Raw genomic sequence first — 11,763 nt, 5'->3', positions numbered from 1 at the left:
CCCCCTCCCCCCTTTAATTGCCCTAGATTTCTTCTCTCCTTCTGAAAGAATAATGGTTACTTGTTAATTTGTTGCCTAGATGATCTGTCCAATACTGAGAGGTGTGATCAGGTCCCCCAATATTATCATAGAGCAGATGCTTCTTCTGTCACTCTAAAATGGGCTTTGTGGAGAGAGACATCCTCTTCTTTTCTTTGTCTCTGCTGGTGACTCTTGTGTGAATGAACTCCAGTGGTTGGTGGACCATCTGCGTGGTGGTTGTGGCGTCCATGGTTATTGTGGTGGCTGTGGTGGGCCACCCACGTGGAGGTGCTGTTTTTGGTATGCTCCTTGGCACTGGCGGTATGCCTGGTTGTTGGTGTGTTTGGTCCCCTTCTCCGTGCCTCGGGCCCCAAGGTGCTGGCACGGTGTGCCTGGTTAAGGGGAGGGCAGTCTGGTCCTCTTCTCCATGCCTTGGGTACCCAGATGAGCCCCAAGGTGCTGGCGTTTTGTGCCTGGTGTGGGAGGAGGGTCCGGTCCCTGGCTCCATACCTCTGGTCACTGGGTGGGACCTGAGGCACTGGCTTGGTGTGCCTGGTTGTGGAAGAGAGGTCCAGTCCCCTTCTCCATGCCTTGGGTCCCCAGGTGGGCTCCAAGGCGCTGGTGCAGTGTGCCTGGTTGTGGGAGAGAGGTCTGGTTCCCTTCTTGCCTTGGGTCCCCAGGTGGTCCCTGAGGTGCTGACATGGTGTGCCTTGTTGTGGGAGGAGGGTCCGGTTACTGGCTCCATGCCTCGGGTCACTGGGTGGGACCCAAAGCACTGGCTTGGTGTGCCTGGTTATGGGAGGAGAGTCCAGTCCCCTTCTCCATGCCTCAGGTCCCTTGGTGGGCTCCGAGGCGCTGGCGTGGTGTGCCTGGTTGTGGGAGAGAGGTCCAGACCCCTTCTCCATGCCTCCGGTCCCTGGGTGGGCCCCAAGGTGCTGGCGCAGTGTGCCTGGTTGTGGGAGAGAAGTCTGGTCCTCTTCTCTGTGCCTCGGGTCCCTGGGCAGGCCCTGAGGTGTGGGTGTGGTGTGCCTGGCTGTGGAAGAGAGGTCCGGTCCTCTTCTCCATGCCCTGGGTCCCTGGATGGGCTCCGAGGTGCTGGCATGGTGTGCCTGATTGTGGGAGGGTGGTCTGATCCCCTTCTCCGTGCCTCGAGTCCGTGGGCAGGCCCCGAGGCACTGGCTTGGTGTGCCTGGTTGTGGGAGGAGGATCTGGTTCCTGGCTCCATGCCTCGAGTCACTGGGTGGGACCCAAGGTGCTGGCTTGGTATGCCTGGTTGTGGGAGAGAGGTCCGGTCCCCTTCTTCATGCCCTGGGTCCCTGGGTAGGCTCCAAGGTGCTAGCATGTTGTGCCTGGTTGTGGGAGGGTGGTCCGGTCCCCGACTCCATGTCTAGCATAAATTCTATCGCTTATGGAATATATTCATTTTTCTGTTGTTGCTGGGCTATGTTTGCTAGTATTTTGTTGAAGATTTTTGTATGTATATTCATAAGAGATACTGGTCTGTAATTTTCTTGTAATGCCTTTGTCTAGGTTTGGTGTCAGGGTAATACTGCCCTCATAGAATGAGTTGTCACCTTTTACTATAACTTATGTACACCCCATTATATTTAAAGTGAGTGTCTTAAAGACAACGTAGAATTAGGTTGTTTTTAGAAATCCAAACTGATAATCTTTTAGTTGGCATGAGGAGACCGTTTATGTTAATACAACTATTGAAATGTTTAGATTTAGGTCCACCATTATGTTGTTTTCTGTTCTTCATTTCTCCTTCTTTCCTGCCCTTTTTTCCTCCTGACTCTCCATTGCACTCTCTCCACAGACACACACACACGTGTGCGTGCACACACAGTGGTTGTTCTAAGGACTATAATATACTTAACTTTTCACAGTCTACTTAGAAGTAATATTTTATCACCTCAAGTGGAGTGTAGAAACCTTACCACGTGTAGATCCCTTTGCCTTCTCCCTTCATGTTGTAGTTGTGTTACATCCACATACACTGAAGCCCCCATCAGAGAGTATCATTTTTTTCCTTTCCTCCTCCCAGCTTCAGTATTATTTTTAATTCAGCCATCTCATATATTTTAAAGAATTCAAGAAGTGAAGAATAGTCTCACATTTATGTGGCTTCTTACCATTTGTGTTGTCTTTCCTGCATTCCCAATGTTCTGAGCTTCCTCTGGTATCATTTCCCTTCTGTCTGAAGAACTTGCTTTAACTTTTTTTTTTTTACAGCAGGTACTGTGGTTATGAATTCTCTTAGTTTGCTTTCATTTGAGAATGTTTTTGTTTTACCTTCCTTCCTAAAGAGTATTTTTGCTGGATATAGAATTCTCAGGTGACAATTCTTTTATTTCAACACTTCAGAAATACTGTTCTACTTCCTCCTGGCCGGCATGGTTTCTGGTGAGAAATCCACAGTTTTTCAGAAAATAGTGCCCTAATGAAATGCATCATTTTTCTCTGGCCGATTTTAGGGTTTTTTTGTTCTTTAATCTTCAGAAATTTCATTATGATGTCCAGGCTTGGATTTTTGTTGTTTTTGTCAATTTATCCTGTTCGTGGTTCACTGAGCCTCTTGGTTTGTAAGTTTTTCTTTTTCCAAACTGTCATCAAGTTTGCCGACCCTATCCTTTGTCATTTGCATTCTGTTATTGAGCCCATCCAGTGGATTTTAAATTTTTGTTATTGTATTTTTCAGTTCTAAAATTTCCATTTTGTTACCCTTTATATCTTGTTTCTTACCTGATAATTTCTATCTTCCCATTCATTTTTTTTTTTTTTTTTACTAAATGATGCATCATTCCACTCCTCAGTGCATACTTAAGAGAAATAATAATAGCGTCCACACAAAACTTGCTCATGAATATTACAGTTGCATTATTTGTAAAAGCCAAAAAGTGGGAACAATACAAAATGCCCATCAATGGAGGAATGGATAAACAAAAGGGGTTCATACAAACAATGAAATATTATTTACCCACAGAAAGGAATAAAGTTCTCATATATACTGCAATGTGGCTGACACTTGAAAACATCAAGCTAGGTGAGAGAGGCCAGACACAAAAGGCACATAAATAGTGGCTATGCTTGCACAACTTTGTGAATATACAAAAACACAAAATTATACATTTTAAAGAGTAAAGTTAATGATACATGAATTATATCTCGATGAAGTTATTTTTTTTTCCTTTAAATTTTTATTTTGTCAATATACAATGTGGTTGATTATTATTATCTTCCCATTCATTTTAAGAGTGTTCACCAATACACTGTGAAGGCTGGTTATGAATAGCTGCTTTAACATTTGTATCTGATAATTCCAATACGTCAGTCCTCTTGCTGTGAACATCCGTTGGTTGTCTTTTCTTCCATGTTGAGATTATCCTGATTTTTGTACACTGGGTCATTTTGGATTATATCCTGGATATTTTGAATATTATGTTGAGACTCTGGACCTTGTTTAAATCCTAAGCAATATGCTGATTGTTTAAAGTGTTTGCACTACTAGTCATGTTAGTCTCGTGTGTACTCTGGTTGGTCTGGGACTTGTAGTATGAATCTACAGTCAGGCCCCACGTGCACAGCTGGGCAGCGACTCCACGTGTTCACATGTAGCTCTATTGGATCACTCACTTAACCTTCCCTGCTCTGTTCTCTCCTTTCCAAGACCTCCAGCCAGACATCTGGAGCCTTTGTTTCCCGACCCTGCTGCATACTTCCTGCAGCTGCCGCCAGGGTGTAGCGCAGAGGCAGAGAGCAGCAGGAGTGGCTAGTCAGGGCCCTGAATCCTCTGGTCAGAGAGTCAAACTCCCCTCCCCAGGTTTCAGGTGCCTGCCTGGCTGCTGTCACTACACCACTTTCATGTTATTGCCCAGGAGTTGGGTGGGGAAGAAAGGAAAAAATGGGAGGATTCCCTTAGCTCTGACTTGTAGGAGTTTTGTTTCCTGCTCCTTGGACAGAGAGAGTCTCCTGGAGCCCTTTTGTCTACACTGGGTGCACTTCCAGGTTTCAAGCTGCTTTAATGTCCAGGCTGGGCAACATTGGAAGGAAAAAATGATAACCACGCCACTGTTCGGTAGAACTTTGAGTCTGGCCTCCTTTTCTCATCCACGTGCTGCTGCTTTTCACGACCCCCAGGGCTGCCCATGTCTTTCTGGGACTGATGGTCATGGCCGGTGGGAGGGATGGGTAGACGGTGCTCCCCCACCTCCCAGGACCATCCTGTGACACACGGCTCCCCACCCACTGGGCCGCATTCCTGGTGGAGGCCCCGAGGGCAGTCCCGAGTTTCCCACTGCTGTGCCCCAATGCTGGAAAGCCCTGGCACACTGGAGAGGCCCCGCAAATGCCTGTCACGTGAATCAAAGAGGAGGCAAGCCAGAGCCCAGGCTCAGAAGCCCTAAACTCTCCTCTGGGCTCCCCCAGCCCCCACAGGCAGCAAGTGACTTTAAAGTGCGACCATGCTCCAAACTGCAGTGATTCCCTCTATGGGGGGACACAAAGCCCACCTCTGCACTATGTCCACACTGCTGCCCCAGCCTGTTTGCTGCTCTATGGGGATCTGGTCTTTGCTGGCTCCTCTGCCTGGAATGCTCTCTCCATAGGACTCAACATAGCTGAGTCCTTTGCATTCTGCTGTTTCCACTTAAATATCACCTCAGAGGGTTGTCCCTATCCTCAAGCCCTGCACCCCACCCACACACCCCTGAAAGTAGCTGCCCCCTCCTCACCTCTTTTCCCATCCCATTACGTCCCTTCCTTCTAAGTACCTGTCATTCTCTATAATAGGCATGTTCAGCTGCTGGTAGGATCCCTCTCCCCTACTGGAACATGGGCTTCTCATCTGGTGTCTGTTGGACCCTAGGGCCTGGCCCTCAATTACATGTAGTTGGACCAGCGGGTCAATTCCTGGTGTGGTCAAGGGGACAAAAAGACCATAAAATTAGATGTGGCTTCAATCAGGATAGATTTGGAGCAGTGAGACTTGTGTGTGGTGCTGCTAGGAGGAATGGGTTACACCTCCTGCTGGCCTTGGGGTCTCCCCTGCCCACAGGAAGTTCTCCCAACTCTGCCCATTGGGACTCCTGGGCCAGCCTTGAAGTTCAGGGTCTCAGAGTCTCCACCTCATGGGCCAGTGGGATGGAGGAAGGCCTGTTGAGGGCCTCTTGCACACTCAAATCTGTCTCAAGGTGGTGGCTGACCTCTGCTGGCCTTCCACCCACCCTTTCCTATTATCAGAAGCATGGCAGGGTGAGACTGGCCACTGGGGTGAGGTGGGAGAAGGGGGAGGCCCTGGAAGGGGCCCATGCCAGGGGTCTGGCCAAGGACCCCCTTGTGAAGGCTGCAGCTACAACTTTGCTCCTCAGGGTTTCCTCATCACTCTGGCCCCAGTGGCCCTTGCCCCACAAACCTGAATGCAGAAGTTCTGGGCCTGGGCTCCACTCCATGCCATCCCCCACCTGCACCTCAGCCCCTCTCTGGGCACTCCTGTGAAGCTGAGCATGTACTCAACCATCAATGCCTCAGTCCCCGAAGGTGGGAGGGCCCCTCCAGTGGTATGAATCTTGGAATATTTTACTTTTCATGGTAGTTTCAGTTGGAAGGGGTGAGCCTGGCTTGGGCGAGGAGAGGTGGGGTGTGAGTATGTGGCAGAAGTGGACAATATCTTTTTTTTCCCCCTTTTTGTCTTTTTTCGTGTCCGGCAACGGATCGCAACCCTCAGTGCCGCGCCCGTACCGGACCGGGACCGGCAACGGGATCACAACCCTCGGTGTTGCGCCCGCACCTCGCTCAGCCAGTGAGCGGGAACCGGTCTGTATGTGGGATCCGAACCCTCGGCGGGAGCGGCGCACTGTAGCAGTGTGCCACCGGGCCGGCCCAGAAGTGGACAATATCTTGACAAAGGGACCCCAGAGCAGAGAAGGGGCCCCGTAACTTTCCTGGTTGTCCTGGAAACCCACCTGCCCATGCTGCTGCCTGTTACCCTCTCCTCTCCTGCAAGCCTGGACCTTTTTCCCCAGAGCTGCACCCTGCACCTGCTCCCCTGGCTCTGTCCATTGGTGGGCCCCTCTTAGCTTGGCCCCCAGGTTGCCAGCTCCTTCAGGGATCAGTCTGTGGGCAGGGCTGGACAGAGAGAGGGCCTGCCATGGAGCCAGGGAGGGGTCAGGACACCTGAGGAAGGTTTCCACCAGTACACAGCTCTCCACACCAGGATAAGCAGAGCAAAACCACAGGGGTAACCTCTTGGCAACTCATGTATACATACGCATGTACCCCCAGGGGGGCAGTTTCCTTATGGAGATGTAGACTTGTCCACAGTTGTGTTATGAGTGACTAGGAGGAAGGGGGTGGAATCTTTCTGTGTGCCCCTTCCTGAGCAGGAAAGGGTGATTGGGCCACTGAGTCCTAACCTCAAGGAGTCTCCCCTAGGGAATTTCTGCAGTCCCCCCTCCCCCAGGCCCTGACGCCTGCCCTTCGTGCCCAGCCGTACTTGGCAGCCCCACCAGCTCAGGCTCTGGGTGCCAGCTGGTGTGGACCTGTCACTCAAGCCCAGGCGGGGACGGCTGGTTGTGGGGGCTATTTAAGTCCAACTCCCTGGTCTGCCCCTCCCAGCAGCTCTGCTACTGGCCACCTGCTGCTGCCTGTTGTGCCTGGAATGCTGATTGGCAGTTGGCTGGGGTGGGGGCTGGGGATGCTGTTATAAAACTGGGGTGATCGGGAGGCAGCCATCCCATCCAGAGCCCCCGTGTCCCGCTGCTGTCATGGCCTCCCACCGCCTAGTGATGGTCCGGCATGGCGAGAGCACGTGGAACCAGGAGAACCGTTTCTGCGGCTGGTTTGATGCAGAGCTGAGTGAGAAGGGGGCCGAGGAGGCCAAGCGGGGAGCCCAGGCCATCAGGGACGCCAAGATGGAGTTTGACATCTGCTACACGTCGGTGCTGAAGCGGGCCATCCGCACCCTCTGGACCATCCTGGATGGCACGGACCAGATGTGGCTGCCCGTGGTGCGTACCTGGCGCCTCAATGAGCGGCACTACGGGGGCCTAACGGGCCTCAACAAGGCAGAGACAGCCGCCAAACATGGCGAGGAGCAGGTGAAGATCTGGAGACGCTCCTTTGACATCCCGCCGCCCCCCATGGATGAGAAGCACCCCTACTATAGCTCCATCAGCAAGGTGGGCCGCCACAGGGAAGGCCTCCAGGAGGCTGTGGGGACGGGAGCCCAGGTGGGGGGCCAGCTGCCTAAGGAGGGAACAGCACTGTCCCTATGTCCCCCAGGAGCGTCGCTACGCAGGCCTGAAGCCGGGGGAACTGCCCACTTGCGAGAGCCTCAAGGACACCATCGCCAGGGCCCTGCCCTTCTGGAATGAGGACATCGCCCCCCAGATCAAGGCCGGCAAAAGAGTGCTCATCGCAGCCCATGGGAACAGCCTGCGGGGCATCGTCAAGCATCTGGAAGGTGAGGCCCACCCTCAGGAGGGTGTGAGAGGGCAGTGGGGGCCATGGCCCAACTTCTTATTTTCAGCCAAGTACCCACTCCCTGGTTGAGGGAGCTTTGCAGACGTGGGTTTTCAAACTGTGGATTGAAATGGGAGGGCTGAGAAACCGTTTTTTTAAGTTTTCTGAGACTTCTGTCTCATTTCTGTGAACACTGGGACACTAGGTAGACCATTTCCTTCTGAAGGTTGTGGGTGAAGACCTGGGTTCCCTCCCCAGGGATGGATCGCACTTGAAGCCCGCCATGGTCAGAGGTGGAGCAGGTGCCAAGGGTGGCATCTTGCCCAAGGACATTCAGCTTGGAAGAGGGCTGAGACTTAGGGCATCTGGCTCCGACTCCGGGTTTGCTGTGGGATCCTGGACAAGCCACTTCAGTATGGGACCTCAACCCTTTATGGGGAGCTCATGGGCTCCTCCCAGTATGCCTCCTAATGGGGGCCTTGGGCCCCACTGCCCCTCAGGTCCCCAGAAACCCAGCTCCCATCCCACCATCTCCCTCCCCACACCCCTCCAGGCAAAGGTAAGACCAGTCAAAAGAAGGGCGCAAAGGTATGGAGCAGCCAGACCCCATCCTACTAAAGAGGGGACAAATGGGCCTGTGCGCGCATGGGCGTGGGGAGGCCCTTCCCGGTGACAGGGTCCTCACCATCTCCACCTTAGATAGGCCTTGAGGACTCTCAGAAACCCAGAAAGTCAAAATTAGCACTTGAATGGCCTTCAAGCTTGAGATCAAGGAAAGGCAAGAAGGGAGTGGGGTGTGCCCCAAATCTCCCGCTCCCAGGGGCCGACAGGCAGCTGGCCAGAGCACACAGACCGCCAGGCCCTGGACTGGCTAGCCCGCGTCTGCCCTCCCCCACGATGCCGACTCCCCACGCCCCTGCTTCCTGGGGGCCTCTCACAGCCTGGTCTTGGGGAAGAGGATGCAGCACGATGTATGTAACAGGATTTCAGTAGGAGCTGGGGTATCCCTGACACCATAGAGAACATTCTCTTAAGCCCTCCTGCATGGAGCGGGAGGGGGGCGTGAATACCAAAGGTCAAGCTGCTATTCCTGGCACTGGGCTGTAGGAGGCAGGCTGGGTCGGGTTTCCACAGACATGGCCTCCCCTCAATCTTTCTCCTCACCTGCTCCTTTTCTCAGGATGTCTACAATTTAGAACACTCTAGAAACCAAACAGCTAATGTGTTTCCAAACCTCAACTTCAGTCTGGCCAGAGTTCATGTCAGACCAAGGAGTCAAAGGATGGCACCACCAAAGGTCACGGCCACTAGGGCGGGGACAAGGTCCTAGTTTTATCACTGGGCTATTTCTGTAGGCTGCTTGCCTTGACCTTTAGGTATTTTTCTGTGGCCTTGCTCCCAGGACTGGAAGGGTTGATGCAAGCAGATGGCTCTGTGGCCCACAATGGCCATGGTGTCTGCTGTGTGGACAAGCTGGGGACAGAGGGGCTGAGGATGCCTGCTTCTCCACACAGGGATGTCAGACCAGGCCATCATGGAGCTGAACCTGCCCACAGGGATCCCCATTGTATATGAGCTGGACCAGGCGCTGAAACCCACCAAGCCCATGCGGTTCCTGGGTGACGAGGAGACAGTGCGGAAGGCCATGGAGGCTGTGGCGGCCCAGGGCAAGGCCAAGTGAGGGGTGGGCTTGGGGCAATAAAGACACCTCCTCCCAGTGCCTTGAGTCCAGCGTGGCCAGGGCAGCTTACCCAGTTCGCCCCCACCATTAGCTGTAGGGACCTCAGGGAACAGAGGCACAGCTATCCCCCCAAACCCATGTCACCAGGAGCTGTGTCCACCCCAGGAATCTGCACTCTAAACAAGACCCTATGGTGACCCTGCTCTAGAATCAGGGTGCTTGGGGCTACTTAGGGAGAAGAGCCCGAGTGACCCAGCCCTCCCCACAGGGAACAAGGACCACAGCCAGGACACTGCTTTCAGCCAGCTGTCCCTGCAACTCCCAGAGTGGCACCTTGAGCCCCAGGGACAGACAAGCCTGCAGGTGGCTTGAAAGCTAGCAACACCCCAGACTCATGGGGCCTCTACAGCTGGGGTGGGCCTGCCTAGGACATGCTGGCAAGAAATGGGAGAGGCCTGAGGAGCAGGTGGAATGTGAGCCCTCAGCACAGCCTCCACCCTAGGCGGCTAGCATGTGAAGATGGGAGTCGAGCATGTCTGCCTAGCACCTCCTGGGGCACATGAGGGACCTAATTCCCCTGGGGCTCGGTGGGTGCCAGGCACCTCACTCCACACTTGCGCATGGGCAGAGGCTCCTTGAGGCAGGGAGCGGGGTGGCCCTTGGTCTCTCCCAGAGGAACTGAAATGCAGGATAGCTCCAACTTCAGTCACATCCTAAAGTTTATGCCCCTCCAGGTGGCAGATCAGCGGCTGCGGTGGTCTGAGGGTTTGTGTGCTCACACCCACGTGCACACACACGTGCACACCCCAGGCACAGAGCTGGCTTCCACATGGGAGCATTCAGGCTACAGCAGGGCAGGTCAGAGCTGGGAGCCTGTGGGGACCAAACTGCAATTCTTAGACCAAAAGCAGGTTTCTTCTTCAGATGGGCTAGGACAGAAAATTTGGGGGATGGAAGGGGGTTGGGAGAGGGCAGCAGACAAAGACCCCTGCTGAAGCCAGAATCAGCATGAGGCACACGGGGGCCGGCAGACAGTGAGCCACACCGAAGGACATGCTGTGTCTGCTGTTGTTTTCACAAACCCAGAGACAGGAGCTGGGTCATCTGGTCCCCACTTCCCACAGCCAGGCAGAGGGATAGGGAAATGGAGCGGGGAGCACAGAGCAGGCTCCCAGACGACCTACCTGCTGTCAAGACTGACAGATCCACTCTGACTCTAACTTTGGTCATAAACTCTGCTAAGAGCAATTCTCTAAGTTCATTGTTCCCAAGGGTCCATTCTAAACAGCTGTAGCCACCACCCCTTAGAAGCAAGAGAAAAAGAAAAAAGGCAAATGCAGGAGGCAGCCTGGAGCATGGATGTGCCTCCAGATGCCCTGCTAAGATCCCCCAGCCTGCCAGTGGCTGCTCTCCTTGGTGGAAGTCACCAAGGGGCTGGCCGCAGGCGGGGCCTGGCTAATATCCTTCTGGGGACAAGGGCCAGGCTGGCTGGGAGGATCTGGGGGGCTGCAGGAAGCATGTTTGGGAATCGCCAGGTTATTGCTGCATGTGGGGTGACAGAGACTGAGCCACCCAGGCCAGAGGGAGCCCTGAGGCCTCATCTTCATCATGGGTCCCATTCCTGGAAGAGTGCCAAACATCAACTCTCAGGCCTCCTCTTCCAGCAACAAGGAAGCCACATCTGGGTGGGGAGGGAAAGACGGCCCTCAGCCTCACTCGATGAGCTCCACGTAGTTGGCAGGGAACATGCCAAAGTGGCCATCTGGCCCGTAACCACGCCACCAGCCTTCATCGATCACCTCGATGCCCGTGATGAGGTTCTCAGGGTCAAAGGAGATCTCTGTGTCGTCAGCTGCAAGGAGGGTGAGCTCAGGTGCTGTGTCAGGACTCTACGACCCCCACCCCACCTACTCTGGCAGCCCAGCAGCTCCACTGCTCCGACAGTAGGGCTCACTGAGGCCACTGCCATCCCGCTGGGCCTTTGCCTGCGAGGGCTGCACCCTGTGACGCTGTTGCAGCGGCCACTCTCCCAGGGCAACCTTTCTACAGAGCTTTCTGCAAAAGGCTGGAGGAAATACCTGCCAGCCTGCTCCCCATCCAGGGACTTCTGGGGAACCAGCATCCAGGCCTGGTCCACCTCTCTGGTCATACCTCCAGGTTGTACAACAAGATGGCAACTGGGATTCACACCAGTGGACAGCGAGTAGCTGCCCAGAGCACACAGGGAGGCCTGGGCTGTGCAAGACAGAAGCTCCAGAGCCATGGTTATCCCTACTCCAGAGGTGCTTCCACTTCCAAATTTGTCTCCCACCATCCCAGCCCCCTCCCCCAAACCCCAGACCCTCTTGTCTCCTAACCTCTTGTCTGTGGTGGCTGGACTGGGGCACCTTACCTGCCTGGTAGTCATACAGGGCCCGGGCACAGAGACCTTGCCCACTGAGCCCCTGACCCTGTGTGTAGTGGTCAACATGCTCAGAGCCAGCACCTTCCTGCTGCACCTGCCCGGGGACAAGAAAGATGTTACCCCAGACTCAACCCCATACCACTACCTGCCCTCCCTTGCACAGCTCAGTTGTGTGTGTGTGTGGGGGGGGGGGGGC

The 11,763-nt window shown here is 54.1% G+C and overlaps 2 protein-coding genes across 2 annotated transcripts; one reads left to right on the top strand and one right to left on the bottom strand.

Annotated features, from left to right (window-relative positions):
• The first annotated feature begins 5,918 nt into the window (after positions 1–5,918).
• Positions 5,919–9,200, top strand: LOC103583375 (phosphoglycerate mutase 2). Its single transcript, XM_008564704.1, has 3 exons — positions 5,919–7,199; positions 7,303–7,483; positions 8,997–9,200. Exons 1-3 carry the CDS (start codon positions 6,786–6,788, stop codon positions 9,161–9,163), a joined length of 762 nt encoding a protein of 253 aa, XP_008562926.1. The 5' UTR covers positions 5,919–6,785; the 3' UTR covers positions 9,164–9,200.
• A 664-nt stretch (positions 9,201–9,864) lies between these two features.
• On the bottom strand, positions 9,865–11,661 carry LOC103583376 (drebrin-like protein; the record flags this gene model as incomplete). The annotated part of the gene is made up of 2 exons (XM_008564705.1): positions 9,865–11,015; positions 11,556–11,661. Coding segments are annotated over 2 exons (246 nt in total), but the record flags the coding sequence as incomplete, so codon positions are not given.
• Positions 11,662–11,763: the final 102 nt, after the last annotated feature.

Source organism: Galeopterus variegatus, unplaced genomic scaffold (assembly GCF_000696425.1).
Source record: "Galeopterus variegatus unplaced genomic scaffold, G_variegatus-3.0.2 Scaffold22433, whole genome shotgun sequence".
Taxonomy (NCBI): Eukaryota; Metazoa; Chordata; class Mammalia; order Dermoptera; family Cynocephalidae; genus Galeopterus; species Galeopterus variegatus.
The sequence above is the reverse complement of the archived record's forward strand: the minus strand, read 5'-3'. Positions and strand labels throughout refer to the sequence as shown.

Coding starts and splice junctions, on each gene's coding strand:
- LOC103583375 (XM_008564704.1), top strand. CDS start 6,786: ATGGCCTCCCACCGCCTAGTGATGGTCCGGCATGGCGAGAGCACGTGG. Junction 7,200..7,302: donor ACTATAGCTCCATCAGCAAG/GTGGGCCGCCAC, acceptor TATGTCCCCCAG/GAGCGTCGCTACGCAGGCCT. Junction 7,484..8,996: donor CATCGTCAAGCATCTGGAAG/GTGAGGCCCACC, acceptor TTCTCCACACAG/GGATGTCAGACCAGGCCATC.